Source organism: Vanessa cardui, chromosome 20, assembly GCF_905220365.1.
Source record: "Vanessa cardui chromosome 20, ilVanCard2.1, whole genome shotgun sequence".
Classification (NCBI taxonomy): Eukaryota; Metazoa; Arthropoda; class Insecta; order Lepidoptera; family Nymphalidae; genus Vanessa; species Vanessa cardui.
The window spans coordinates 936,139-952,145 of NC_061142.1; the positions used below are offsets into that span (position 1 = coordinate 936,139).

General features: G+C 37.3%; 1 protein-coding gene across 2 annotated transcripts in view; it reads left to right on the forward strand.

Moving 5' to 3' along the window:
* The window catches only part of LOC124538464 (kinesin-like protein Klp98A), a 55,944-nt gene that overhangs the window by 29,552 nt on the left and 10,385 nt on the right, over window positions 1-16,007 (forward strand). For both annotated transcript variants that reach the window (XM_047115535.1, XM_047115536.1), the window contains exons 4-14: window positions 6,587-6,709; window positions 10,468-10,707; window positions 11,155-11,330; window positions 11,734-11,861; window positions 12,170-12,279; window positions 12,577-12,747; window positions 12,957-13,196; window positions 13,553-13,742; window positions 13,881-14,052; window positions 14,131-14,287; window positions 14,387-14,560. In XM_047115535.1, coding sequence (XP_046971491.1) covers window positions 6,587-6,709; window positions 10,468-10,707; window positions 11,155-11,330; window positions 11,734-11,861; window positions 12,170-12,279; window positions 12,577-12,747; window positions 12,957-13,196; window positions 13,553-13,742; window positions 13,881-14,052; window positions 14,131-14,287; window positions 14,387-14,560 — 1,881 coding nt within the window. The remainder of the gene's footprint in view (window positions 1-6,586; window positions 6,710-10,467; window positions 10,708-11,154; window positions 11,331-11,733; window positions 11,862-12,169; window positions 12,280-12,576; window positions 12,748-12,956; window positions 13,197-13,552; window positions 13,743-13,880; window positions 14,053-14,130; window positions 14,288-14,386; window positions 14,561-16,007) is intronic.

The following is a 16,007-nucleotide window of genomic DNA, read 5'->3' on the forward strand; positions in this document are numbered from 1 at the left end:
TGATGGTGACCACTTATCATCAGGTGGCCCATATGCTCGTCCGCCAACCAATACCATAAAAAAAATAGCAACAGTTGCTATGCCCTAACTGTAACAGCGCCACAGGTAACTCAAACGGACTTGCACATAACCTTACCTACACCTTAAATATCTCTGTATATATTTATTGTAATGTTTCTTAAGGTAATTCTTCTTGTATAGTGCCTCTGCGTTTTTTTAATTCTTTGCGTATTGTATAAAATCGTGGGAAAAAGTAAAGATCTCTGTATTGTATTATAATGATATACTTCCGTGAGTCTACTCACGTCGTTACATTCGTGCAACAGGCGTTTATAATATTGCACAAATTACGAATACCCTGATAAACATACAATGAATATGTAATAATAATTATGAAACGACTGCCCCAAAAAAATTAATTTTTTCATGGTTTACGTACGTATATAAACAAGTAAACAGCATTTGACAGCAAATCGATGCGATATTATTCGTCGAGCTTGATTTGCGAAAATATGGCGTTTTGGCGCGAAACTGTTATCGAAATTTCAGAAGAAAATTAAATTTGCAATAATTGGTTATGTGTTGTACTATAAATAAAGACATATTAATCACATACTCTTAGTAGTTCACAATAAAGCTGAATTAATACCAAATCGCATTTAATGCGTAAATCGAAGTATGTTTATCTTTATTTCATTGCAATAAGCTATATGTATGTGAGTTTATTTATATACAGATTTGGATTTATGGGTTATTGCGCCAATACTTTAAGTCATCCGAATGACACTGGTTATATTTTTTGTAATAAAATTGATTTATAATATTCAAATTAATTTGCAATTGAAACATTTGTATCTTGGAGTAATAGTGCAAAACCATAATTAAAAGTATAACTTCACGCCTTATTGCGAGGAAGCCTGATTCAGTTTGTATGAATCCTCTTCAGAATTGCGAATAAACGAGGAAATGGTAGCACAAATACTTAATGTTAATAATTCTTATGTAAAAGAATATATCTTATTAATATTTGATTACATATAACCTCGATTATATTGACTTTACGTAAATCTATCGAGTTCATAATTGACTAAATTCTTTGTAAAGTGTTGCTCAGAGTAAGATTAACTAATTTAAATTCTGAACGCTTATTGGTGGCTCTTACGTCATCGTCCGTCATTGACCAATGACAGTTCAGTTTGAAATTAGTTAGTAATGCTTATTTTATCGATTATGAATTTGCACTCATGAGTTAGGTAATATATAAATAGACTGAATAATTTTGATCTAATAAATGTCAAGGTTTATTTGCATTGGCAAAATTTATTATTATATCCATTGAGATTTAAAATTGGAAATTAATTTTGAATTTGGAACACAATGAACATTTCAACGCAGTGCTAAGTACCCACAAACTTTGAAATATATAAAAACCACTAATGCGCCGACAACCATTATGTCTAAGTTTTTTTAACCGCTTTTTTGGCTTCAATTATACTGGGACAATTTCTCTTTGAGCCGAGATGTCACAGTGGTTAAAACACGAGGATTTTAACTGGAGGGAACAGGTTCGAACTCAGATAGGAATCAATAAATTAGTATATGTCTAATTTTTCTTTATAATTTTTCTTTATGGTAGTGATGGAACACATCGTGTGGTACTATTGCATGCGTCAATGAAAACCTTCCACATAAGTCCACCAAACTGCAATAGAGCAGCGTGGTCGAATCAGCTTCATAAAAACATAATACATTTAAAATTGGTACTTGCATCATGATCCATTAAGTAATTCAAAACTTGATTGTATGTAATTGTAATCTAGACTCTTTATAATAATGCATTCTAATATATACATGAGGAAGTAACTGTGTTTGTCTATCTGTCTGTTAAACTATAGAAACGAATATGATATTCGGCATGAACCAACCTTGAAAATCAAAGAAGAACTTAAGCTATTTTAATACATAAAACTTTCGAAGGCGATAACTAGTCTATACATGTAATAAAATTGGAGTGTATGTTTGTAATACATACCTATTAAAATTATCGATTTTTAATAAATACATTTGTATGTATACACGGTACGTATAAACAAAATAACATGTTTTACAATTTTTATCTGTCTGTCTGTCTGTCTGTCTGTTTGTTCGTTCTTTCTTGATCTTTTGAACGGATGTACCTATTTTGACGGGATTTTCACTAGCAGATATCTGATGTAATAATAAGTACCTAAGGCCTATTTAAGAACGATATATAAATAATAATAAAGTCACGCTGTAATGTCCAAATACTGACCAGAACCGCGCGCATGGTACCACTTCGCTATCACGTCGGGTTTCTCCCACAGACTTATTATCAAGAAAGATGCCTAAAGAATTAATAATTCATAGTAAAATAACAAGAACTCGCGGACATAGCTTGTCTTTCAAATATAATTAGAAAAGTGTTAGGATAATTTTTAAATTGGCTTAATGTACGGTAAGATCATTATTTCAAAGTATAAATTGCAGTAAACAAGCCATTAACAATCACCAGATATGCTGGTAGCACTGACGTAACGTACTGAGTCACAGGCTCAGTGATGAAATTGTATAAATATATACAGCTGGTACGACCGTATCTGTTAAATTCGACCGTTCAAGGTTATAGACAATTTCTATCCTGACCGATATTTTTCACGTCATAACGTCGTCTCGTCGACCATTCGCAACGGGGATTGACGGGTGACAATTACGCTAAAAGTATTTCTATACTACAAAAACTGGTGGAATCAAAAATCAAAATTATAACACCCCTCTTTTTGCGTCGGGGTTAATAAACTTCATTCAAGGAGGCTTTTACAAGCACCTTTGAATCGTCACTTAACACCTATATTAAGTGAAGCTACCGCCGGTTCAGTATGTAGATTCTACTGAGAAGAACCAGCAAGAAATTCAGTAGTTACTCTTTTGGTAGGCCTCATTCTTATTATACGTCCACACGACACAGACCTTTCTTAAAAAATGTCTATACGGGCTATTCATGACCTCCGACTTTTAGTTCTCTATTTTGTTATTATATTTTAGATCCTCAAGGATGCAGAGTTTTTCAAACAATTTTCAGCAGTTAATATAATATACAGACTTTCAACTTTCATGAATAGCTCCGATTTTTTCTATTCAAGCTCAAACTTTTCCCAATACCCAATACACCGATTTTTTTCTGTGCTCATAAGCTCCACAGATAAAATTGAATAGAAGTCTTTGTCAAGTCTGTGTCGTGTGGACCTACCATACCACTAACAGGCGGCAACCTGACCTTACCTGAGTTCAGAGAGTTCAGACGCGTGAAACAAAAAACGATCGTCTAAAAAACTCATCTGCGAATGATTTGTATGGCCAAAAAACCCGGGAACTTTTTCGCCTTATTTCGGTTTGTTTTTATAATTTGACTTGTTGTTTTTTCCTATCGAACGTTTTGTTATGTAACTGTATCTCTGTTACGCTTTCACGCCAAACTATTGAACCGATTTTGATGAATTCCCAATGATGTTGAAGTAAACAGATATGTTATTAACGCGCAAAAAGTGAAGACTAAAAAACGTCCTAATTGGGACGTTTGCCTTTAGTTGTTTTACGTAGTAATACGTTATAAGATATCATAATTACGTAGTAATACGTTTTGCGTAATTAAAACATCTAGTTATCCCTTTTACTTATTGTTTTTATCAAGCTATCCTTTTTACTTTTAACGAAATGTAAAAATAAACTAAAATAAACGGTCCCCGGCGCAGCACACTTTTTTCTGTTGTTTAGTATGGATATAACATATCTGTTCATTAGAATATCATTGTGAATTCCAATAAAGAACTAATTATTCTTAAAAGATGGGCGACGGCTAATCCTTGAAATACGAGCGAAACCGCGAATAACTAGTGTGTTATATTTGTAACTCTTGCACTTTTGTTTGACTTTCTAATTAATTCATTGTAATTATAAACTTATGTATATAAATAGTGTATGTTTGTGAGTGTAAAAAATTATAAATTAAATAAGTGGCCTGAAAGATTAGCATATTATTAAACTAGCGTCCCGCCCCGGCTTTGCACGTGTGCAATGCTGATACTAAATATACTACAGATTTTTTTCTTGTTTATTTACTATATTTACCACGTATTGCATACAAAAAGATTCCTCTCGAATCACTCTATCTATTACAAAAACCGATTCAAAATCCGTTGCGTCATTTTAATAATCTAAGAATTATACATAAGGACAGACAGCGGTGAGCGACTTTGTTTTATATGTACTATGTAATAATGATTCTTGTTTTTTTTTTTATATATACAATGACGCTCATTTACTTACATAAAGCCAGTTGGTTTTTAAACGTTTAATATATGTTATGAAACAGTAAAGTAATATAAAATTATATAAAAATAAAATATATTTGTTAGATAGAGGTCTTACTTTTACAAGCCTCCTCATATATATATGTTAATATGTGAAGAGAAAAAGTATGCTGCTCCCACGGAGGAGTGTGGGATTTACCATTGTTGATGTGTATATGGAGCAGTTGTATGGAAAGATACATTATTATATCTAGATAGTCCTAGTCGCACTACGATAGAACTGTCTACTTATATAAAATGTATATTATAACGTAAAAGGTTACTTTTCAAAGCATTACGTTCATAAATAAAGACCTTGGTACGCATTTTTGGTGATCGAATTTACACACGTTTACATATGACCAATGGCTCTTACACTAACGATATGATATATTTGGCATAAAAACTTTTTTAAATTAAACTTCTTGAGAATGAGATTAAATGAAATATAAAAAAGGTCAGAAAGATGTTTTTTTTTATATCTAGGTAGTTCTATCATAGTGCCACTACGATGGAACGCGAACAGACAAGCTTTATTATCTTTGTGCGAGTGACAGCTGCGCTTTGCAAACGACAAACGTCGTTCTACTTTACTAGTGTTCGGGTAATTAATTTTCTACATATATAAATGACTAGTAGTCGCCCGCGGCTTCTCTCTCGTTATAGGATGTTGGTTGTCATGTGTTTAGCATAGAAAGTAGCCTATGTTCTTTCCTAGAGTTCAAGTTCGCTTCATACCAAATTTCATCAAATCCGATTTAACAGTTTGGCCGTTAAAGACAGACACAGTTACGTTCACATTTACAATATTATAATATATATTAAATGTACATGTAATAGCTGTTACAAATGTAAGCGAAGTATCATTGATATATCAAAAGATCTAGATTAGACAATTGGCCCGATTTCCTTGATAAATAAATATAATATTAAAAAAAACGTTGAGATTCTACGCCGGTTCTCCTCACGTTCGAGGTGGTTTTTTCCGAATCAATTGATTCAAATGACTAATGGTAATGCTTCTTCATTCAATAAAATATTCACTATTAAAGATTCTTTCATTCTTTGATTGATTTTTCGCAATTGGAATTCATTCTTAGTTACCCCAACTTTGTGTAAATTTTACCCATACGAAGTCAGAACGAACTAGTACATTATATAACTAGGAAGATTTGGTTTTCGTTTTTAAAAAAAAAAAGGTCTACATTATATTCTGAAATAAAAAATCAATGAAAAGAAAGAAACCAATTCCACAAATTACAAAAAAATTATGAACTTCAGCTGTTCGGATTTATTGATGAAAATTAATAATGAGTTTTACATGAAAATAAGTCGATCAGTATAACAAAAATAATCAAATTTATAAATATTTTTTTATATGAATATAACATTAACAAATCATTGTATTTAAATCACTGGACCACAACGACTAGAAGTTGTTGCAAATTAATTTAATTTGTCGAATCAATTCTATCGTCTGTGGTTTTTCCAATACTAAAAATGATTACTAGATTATTATAATAATAGATTAAATAAAATCCACAGGAACAGCGCGAAAAGAATTAATTTAAAATGATGCGGTACGTGAAAAATCATCGGCGGCGTCCGTTGTATGAGTTGATACCATGTTTTTTTGTGGATATTTCCCCTTGACGTATGTGACTTCTTTGAGAGAAAACGAATGAATAAGTATTGCCAGCGAATAAAAAAAATAAAAACCTTTAAAAACATCATATGGCCTTAATTGTAGAGCATAAAAAAACTTAAACGTGTGTTATTGCAATTTTCGCACGTGAATTTTATTGGTTAGCTGTGGAGGTGTGTCCATACATAGCTTTACAGATGTCTTGTTGGAACGCGCTTTCGTAAGGAGGCGTTTTTAACAATAATTAAATAATAATACATTGAATGTACAGCGCTGCATTATTATACATACATATATACTGCAACATAAATAGGGTAAAAACTGTGGGTGCCGTAAGACATTTATCCTAGCTTAGATAACTACTAGTAAAATCTCCATTGTGCCACCAACCTTGGAACTAAGTTATTGGCATTGATATCAACCATGTGCCTCTAGTTATACTGACTCTCACCCTTCAAACCGGAACACAGCAACAAACCCTTACACAAAGCAATACTTTAAAGGAAATAATAATCATACATACTGTGTGTTTATATTCAGTAAAACTGTATTCATATGTTTATTATAATTTCAGGTGTTCGCCGACCTTGGTCTCGACGTGATCGACAGCGCCTTCGAAGGTTACAATGCGTGCGTGTTTGCATACGGGCAGACTGGCAGCGGGAAGACATTCACCATGATGGGTAGCGGGTCGGCGGTGAGTCAAACTACTATATTAGTAAAACTGGCCAGTAGTTTTGGCGATCCATGGAACGGAAGTTGATGTACTGAAAGAATGGCGAGTTAAATTAGGGTACCTACCATGTGTTGTAATTTTCACCATCAGGCAGCCACTTGGCCTTGTACGACCCTGGCCTTTCAGGTCTATAGGATTAACGCGGTAGTCGAGGTTACCGGTGAAGAAGCCAGGATAAAGAATACTGGTCTTTAGACCAGGCCGGAGAGTAATCTCACTCTTTCTTTGGCTATAGAAAAATACACTATACAACTTTCGTGGCTATCGATCAAATGGTATCTCAGTCTATTAATCTTAAGTAAATCATCCATGTTTGTAGAAAAAAAACGCCGGTCCAGATTTCGTACTGATGAAATAAGATTTTTATTTATTTCGAAAAAAAAGCAAGGTTATGATTTCATACACCACCACTCTAACTCTCGAAAACACAAAAATATTATTACAATAGGTCAAGCAGATTAAGATGAGTTCTGTGACACACATGTGCAGAACTTGCAGATGAACTAGCTACCCGTCCCGGCTTCGCACGGAGGCATTTTATTAATAAAGAAAACGATATGATATAAACATAATTATAATCCTATAGCACTTAAAAATAATGTAGTTGAGTTTTTTTAATAATTGGATTGACTAATGATAATTGCAGCCATAGACAGACAAATAAACAAAGAGTTTTTTTTTTCAACATTAGTATAGAAGGTATAATCCTCCCTTATCTGATTATGGAACAAAGTATTCAAACATATTAGTTAAATTTACTTTTAAGACTCGTCTACGTGAGCACATATTGTCACAAAAGCCATAGTTTTCATTTGCACTATTATTATTTATATGTTTTTACTCTATAGATACTATATGGTGGTCAATAAAGTATTTAAATAACAAATTATAATACTCTCCTAACAGTTCCGTACTGCTAGAGCGAGCTTTGATATACGAACAATGAAGTGTGCGTCATCGAGGAATACGGGGTCTGAAACGGTTAATTAACGATGCGTCAATGGGTTTCACGTCTTTCCATCAAAGTTTATTAATTTTCCATTAACTCACCCAGCTCGATAGTTTGCATTTTGAAGTTTAAGCCATGTTGAATTGAGATGTCGAGTATACATGGGTATATTATACGAACAACGTTAAGGCCAGCAACGCACCTGCAATCCCCTTAGTGTTGCAGATGTCCATGGGCGGTGGTAGTCACTTTCCGTCAAGTGAACCTCCAGCTCGTTTGCCACCTATGACATAAATAAAAAAAAAAAAAATAAATAAATAAATAAACAATTGTTGTTTGTTGTCTCGAACTAGATTCGGATTAATCGGTTTAGCCGTTAATGCCTATAAGACAGACAAATGGAGCTTCTTTCGCATTTATAACACTAGCTGTGTACCCGCGCCTTTGCTTGCGTATAAAATATTATTATATTTACAAATTAATCGTTTTCAACACTTTTTTCCAATTAAAAAGTAGCCTATGTCCTTTTTCAGGCTCTAGACTATTTGTGTACAAAATTTGATTTTAATCGATTCAATAGTTTTGGTTTGAAAGCAAGACAGACAGACAGATAGACAGACAGGGTTAGTTTAGCATTTATAATGTTATAGTATGGATTAGTATAGTAATGGTATAAAAAGTTTATTTTAGATGTGTAGTTATTTCTTGAAGTTTAAGCTCTTGGTATATCTGTCTCTTGCAACACTTTATTATATTTTTTGTTTAATAAAATATGTAAATTTGTGTGTTTTGCATATAGCATATTTGCATTCGCTTGCATAAAATTCAAGCAATTCAATTGCAAAAAAATCTTGAACGTCACTCAGATAAATATTCGATAATTTTCAAGATATCCGCTTTCTGATATATCCGAAATTGACGTTAACATGTAACGAATGGTAATGGAAAACGATTACTTTTTACCTGATTACCTAAAATAAAACCGGATCAGAGATACAGTTAGTTGCATTTGCATGCAGATCGGTCTTAAATGTTACACTTATCTGATAAAATCTTTTTATTCAATTAATGAAAGAATTGCAATATTTATTATCAATTATCATTTTTACTCATATACAAATTAACTCATAATAACCTTTCTTTACAATCACACAGTCATCGGTGCGAATGTTATCTTATATATCTACTTTATTTACTTATCTATCTATAAAAAAATTATTTCTTTAAATACAATGTTAGTTTTACTGTTTTACATTATTTTTTTTATCGGTTACGGTATCTTTTCTATTCTAGTTGATTTAATTTACTTTACTTATCTAATTTTATAGATAGTTAACCTATTTCATTTAAATTTACTAATTTATGATATCTTAAATTTAAGCAAGAACCCCTGTTAAGGTAAGGGCCTCCTCCAAGGATTGCCATTGTTCCCTGTTGAGTGCTATTTGGCCCCATTTTGGGCAATTTTTCTGAGATCGTCTTCCCATCGTGTCAGTGGTCTTCCTCTACTCCGATTTCCTAGCGGGCCTTCCCAGAATGTTGCCGTCACGGTCCATCTTTGACCCGTAAGCCGCGCTACGTGACCTATCTATCTATATTAATGTTATATATGTGAACTCTGTTCGTAACCACACTTCAGTGAACGGATTAAGGATATTAAGTATGTAGATATTTTAAGTTCCGGACAAGGATATGGCTATTTTTTTAATGTAGATACAACTATATTTCAATAATAGTAATAATGTGTTTTTGTATGACGTCACGAGAGTAAATGAATTTCGGTATATATAATTAAAAAAAATGGAAGTTTTCCGTGTTCATATATTGGTCCCGTATATTATTTATATCAACCTTTTGGGGTCTTGGTGATGTCTTTTGCGAAAATGGCTTATGTGGCACCATATAATAAAGAATAGGCCCTTTTAAAATTTAGACAGTTATTGAGAATTAAGCGAGGTCCGTCGTTGACAAAGCGTTATATACAATTGACCGGCATATAAAACTTTATTAGTTTTTAATTTCTTTGTTATTAGAGTAAGCGATTAGATTGATTCCATAAAATAATTTGCTTAAATAAGACTTCATCAATGCAATTTAATACAATTACATATATCATTCCTTAAAGGCCGTTAACGTAACATAAAGTTAATCACTTTCTATCTGTTAAGCCTCCTGCTCGTTTGCCCCCTATAACATAAAAAAACAAAACGAATTATAGGGGTATGCGATGATGAAAAAATTCACTAAGTTCCAAATGACCTGACCTAATATTGGAGCTCGTAATATTATTATAGACTAACTAATCAACCAACGAGGCAGTTTCAGTTCCAAACGTGGGAGGTCGAGCTCATCGCTCGTGTTATAATCGCAATGTGTTTATTGAGTAACTGTCAAGGTCGATTAGTCATTTTTGGTTACGTTTCTATTTTAGTATTTTATTAAGTTCTTTGAATTTGACTTTTTATACTGCTCACCTACGTCGCCAAAGTCCAAACTAGTAAGAACTGTTAATTATGCGTACAGCAACCACGAATGTGTTACCTAAAGACTATGCAGTCAATGTAATTCTTTCTTAGCTGCGAAATACAAGTATAATGGAATAATAATACTCGCTATTGTTTCGTTAACAAGCACAGTTTTAGCAAAACCTCAATAAATACAATTTAAAAAATGATGTATAAATCACACTTTACCCATCAAAATAACTAATATGAGCTTCAAAGTTTTTATTTATATATCTATATTAATAATGACGTAATTCTTTGGACAGGAATCACAAGGACTTATCCCGCGGATATGTCGCCAACTGTTCTCGCGAGTGGCGGCGGGGAAGGAGTCCGGCGCCTCGTACCGCACGGAGGTCAGCTACCTCGAGATATACAACGAGAGGGTGAAGGACTTGCTGGCCACAGATGCAGGCCACTCGCTGAGAGTCCGGGAGCATCCTAAGTTGGGGCCTTACGTCCAGGACCTTTCCAAACATCTGGTCTCGGATTATGATGACATACAAGTACGTTATTTATTAATATAAGTGTAGTCTTATCGATGAATTGAGTAATAATTATTAAGAGAATATTATTAGCAAACATGTGATAAATCGAGCAGAGATGGCCCAGTGGTTAGAACGCGTGCATCTTAACCGATGATTGCGGGTTCAAACCCAGGCAAGCACCGCTGATTCATGTGCTTAATTTGTCTTTATAATTCATCTCGTGCTCAGCGATGAAGGAAAACATCGTGAGGAAACCTGCATGTGACAAATTTCATAGAAATTCTGCCACATGTGTATTCCACCAACCCGCATTGGAACAGCGTGGTGGAATATGTTCCAAACATTCTCCTTAAAGGGAGAGGAGGCCTTTAGCCCAGCAGTGGGAATTTACAGGCTGTCGTTGTTGTATGTGATAAATACATGAACTTTTTTGAAGACTGTGGAGATGTGTAAATCTTTTCTCAGGAGTGCATGCACCGCGGAAATCTCCACCGAACCACCGCGTCTACTCAAATGAACGACGTGTCGTCCCGATCGCACGCTATTTTCACCATCACCTTCGTGCAGGCGAGCTACTTGCGTCACAACAACATGCCCAGCGAGACCGTGTCCAAGGTTCACCTCGTCGATCTCGCTGGCAGGTAAACTGAGATATAAAGATTGTAACTTGTGTGTCATTATATAGCCGAGATGGTCTAGTGGTTAGAACGCGTGCATCTTAACCGATGATTGCGGGTTAAAACCTAAGCAAGCTTTTATTATTTTTATACTTATTCATGTGCTTAATTTGTGTTTATAATTTATCTCGAGCTCGGCAGTGAAGAAAAACATCGCGAGACATAACGAACATATAATAGAAATTCTGCCTCGTGTGTATTCCACCAACCCGCATTGGACAGCGTGATGTAATATGTTCCAAACCTTCTTCTCAAAAGGAGAGGAGGCCTTAGCCCAGCAGTGGCAAGTTTACACGCTGTTGTTGTGATATTATTATCGTCTATCTGTATCAGTGTATCAGAAGCTTAATCGTATGAAATGTTTCAGTGAGCGAGCTGACGCCACTGGAGCGACTGGCCAGCGGTTAGTCGAAGGTGCTCATATCAACAAGTCTCTCGTGACACTGGGTTCTGTCATCTCCGCACTCGCCGAGGCCACTAACCAACCTGTTGATAGTAAGTATTTTTGTGAAGCTTTTGATTACACGTACCTTCATTTATACGATTTGTAAGTAGTTATATAACTTTTTACTTCTAGCTAGGTTTTTTTTTTATTTTGAACATAGGAATGTATATAATTTTTAAATCTTAGTAAAATTTAAGAATATCATTGTCTTTGCTCGTATAATTATGCTGCAATTATAATAAAGGAGTAGCACAAGGTAACAATTTAGATCCATTTTAATTTATTGTATTTGTTTCGTTTAAGTTATTTTTTAAAGAATATTATGGCTTAAGTTTAAGTGTTTTGTGTGATGTTTTAGGTCGTACGCCGAAAAGCAAAAAGGTGTTTATTCCATATCGAGATTCGGTGTTGACATGGCTGCTTAAAGATTCACTCGGAGGAAACTCTAAGACTATTATGATTGCTGCGGTAAGTAAGCCTAGATTATTTTGTAATTATTAATCAAATTGAAATATTCTTTAGTCATGTTACACATTTTAAGCTACCGCCAGTACGGAAACTAGATTCTACCGAGCAGAACTGTCACCAAACACAAATTATAGAGACAGTGAACAAATTTTTACGCATACATCAATAAGCCAATATATATTAAGTCAATGCTTTTTTATCTTTAATATAATCTTGTATTGAATGGCATGCCTTATTTATTTATTATTCAATTAAATCTAATAAACATAATGTTAACTGTAATATTTCTATTTTTAGATATCGCCAGCGGACTGCAATTACGGTGAAACGCTATCCACCCTCAGATACGCTAACAGGGCAAAGAACATCATCAACAAGCCCACTATCAACGAGGATCCAAACGTCAAACTCATCAGAGAGCTGCGGGAGGAGATCGAGAAACTGCGCAAACAGATATCTCACAACACGGTAAGGGAAAATTAAACCTTATTGACTGGAATTTCTACGGTAATAGACAAAATTATCGTTTGACCCCAAAATGTAGTTGTTCCCCTCTATTTTTTAAAACAAATTTTTGGACAATATTATGACGGTAGAGGAACTTTTTGTTAAAATTGATTTGAATATTTTTGTTTCGAATTCTTTTTTCAAATATGTTTTTTTTTTCGTAATTTTAGGATCCAATCGAAACGGAACCAGCTGTACTCGCAACTCTGCAACGCAAAGAGGCCCAGGAGAAAGTCTTGACGGAGAAGTGGACTGAGAAATGGCGGGAAACGCAACAGATCCTACAGGAACAGAAGGCGCTGGGTCTCAGGAAGAGCGGACTCGGAGTTGTTCTGGATTCAGACATGCCGCATCTCGTGGGAATCGATGATAACCTGCTTTCAACAGGAGTAACGCTCTACCATCTCAAGGTGAAGTAATTACATGTTTTTGTAAACGTGTAGTAGCTTTGTTTAAAAATAACAGTTCAGTAACGCCTATCAAAAACGAAAAATCAAAATCAAAATATACTCTATTCAAGTGGGCTTTTTCAAGCACTTCTGAATCGTCATATAACAATTAAAAAAGCTACCACCGGTTCGGAAAGTAGATTCTACCGAGAAGAACCGGCAAGAAACTCAGTGGTTACTCTTTTTTAACATCTAAAAAAAATACAGTCATGTTAGTTAATACAATTATTTAAATTAATATATCATGCCTGGAAGTAATCCCTGGTTGTTAACGACTCGTGGGTTGTACGTGATTTGAATATGAATGTGAATTCTAGGAAGGCGAGACCGTGATCGGCAGCGAGGAGTACTCGCCCACGCCGGACATCGTGCTGTCGGGCGCCGGCGTGCTGCCGCTGCACTGCCGCATCACGCTGCAGGAGGGCGTGGCCACCATCATCCCCGCCCCCTCCGCGCAGTGCTGGCTCAACACCGTGCTGCTCGACAAACCCGCCAAGCTCAGCCAGGGTTGGTCTGCAAGCTGATTTTTATGGTCATCGTCTTACGGACCTCCCCTCTACCTATGGCTGATCATACAAAAATCATTACCGCTTATTACAACCTACTATTGGCTTCGTTTAAAATGTAACAAAAATTGGCCTTCAGGTTGCATCCTTCTCCTCGGCCGCACGAACATGTTCCGCTACAACGACCCCGCTGAGGCCGCCAAGTTACGGCAGGAGGGGGCCTCCGTCATGAACCTCTCCCGCCTCTCTCTGCTCTCCTGGTCCACCACCGACCTCGCAGCGAGCAACGAGAACCTTAATACCGCGCTCTCGTACGTCATATTGCCATTTTTATAAGTTTTAGTTTATGGTGGAAGTCTGTAAATGTTGTACTGAAATGCTTGTTTTAGTGATTTGGAAAGCGAGATCCGTTGCGAGCGTATCGAAGCACAGCGCGCTGAGCTGGAGCGAGAGCGGCAACAGTTCGAGCTGCAGCAGGAGGAGCGGCAACGTCGCTGGCACGCTGAGCGGGAGCAACTGCTGCAGGCGCAGCGGCAACTCGATGAGGTGAAAGACCAACTGTGGAATAACTACTATGATAACCAACTTGCAAACAAATGAAATAACCTAAAAAGCAAATGTGAACATAACGGTATGATAAACCAGGAGCGGTCGGCGATGGAGAAGGAGTACGCGGCTGCGTGTCGGCGGCTGTCGGGCGACTGGCGGGCGCTCGAGCGCGGCTGGACCCTGAGGCGGCGCGCCCTGCGCTGTCGCCAGCGGGAGCTCAGCGCGCGCGCACACTCGCACGCACGCGCCGCGCGAGCCGTCACCGACCAGGTCAGTACGCGCGCATGCGCCGGCGGCAGCGGGAGCTCAGCGCGCGCGCACACTCGCACGCACGCGCCGCGCGAGCCGTCACCGACCAGGTCAGTACGCGCGCATGCGCCGGCGGCAGCGGGAGCTCAGCGCGCGCGCACACTCGCACGCACGCGCCGCGCGAGCCGTCACCGACCAGGTCAGTACGCGCGCATGCGCCGGCGGCAGCGGGAGCTCAGCGCGCGCGCACACTCGCACGCACGCGCCGCGCGAGCCGTCACCGACCAGGTCAGTACGCGCGCATGCGCCGGCGGCAGCGGGAGCTCAGCGCGCGCGCACACTCGCACGCACGCGCCGCGCGAGCCGTCACCGACCAGGTCAGTACGCGCGCATGCGCCGGCGGCCGCGGGAGCTCAGCGCGCGCGCACACTCGCACGCACGCGCCGCGCGAGCCGTCACCGACCAGGTCAGTACGCGCGCATGCGCCGGCGGCAGCGGGAGCTCAGCGCGCGCGCACACTCGCACGCACGCGCCGCGCGAGCCGTCACCGACCAGGTCAGTACGCGCGCATGCGCGTGCACAGCAGGGAGTGGAGGCCTTAGCCCAGCGGTGGGAAATCGTCAGGCGGGATCATCACATTGTTATCAAACTAAAGTCACCGCTGTCACACCACCCGCCTCGCTGTAGTCTTCAGCATTGTTTTCGATGACGTGCCGCTGTGAGAATATTAATGAAGAAAGTGAGTATTGTTTATTATATCAAAGATCATCTTGGTCAACTTTGGTGAAGCGACGTTATTACAAATGTATCGGAAGTCAATTATCACATAATTATTTAATCAATGCACAGTATCTTGATATTATGATATTAACCTCAAACAAGTGTCAGACTTCATAATTACAACAGAGTGTTCCATCTCGCAGTCAATTGACTACGTGCTATCGCAGCAGAGATCGTAAGTATAATGTTAAGTAATACGAAATAATTATCTCCTACAATGCATTGCACCTTGCAACTCTCACAGATCACTGAATAAAAATATGAAGTAATTCGTCATTAAATATCACTTATTGCAATAATATTCTCATCATGATTTTTATTCCTTGTATTTTTATCTGTGTTCTTAGATAAAGCTGAATGCGCTATAAACAAACATTGCGTCACGGCGTCAGTCTGTAATCATTTATGTCATTGTCCCACACACCTGCAGGGCTACTAGTGTTTCTCACGTCATTTAATTTATATATAAAATTGCATATTTAGTATACGCTATACATAATTTATAAATATAAATTGTGGAAACAAAATGGTTCGTGTTATATGTTTTACTAGTTGTTGGTGCCCGCGACTTTGCTCGCGTTTTAGGTTGTTGGTTGTCATGTGTTAGGAAAAAAGTTTTTCATGCCATTTTTCACCCAATTCGGTTCAGTGGTTTGGCAGTGCAGTAAGCAAATTCAATTTATATTTT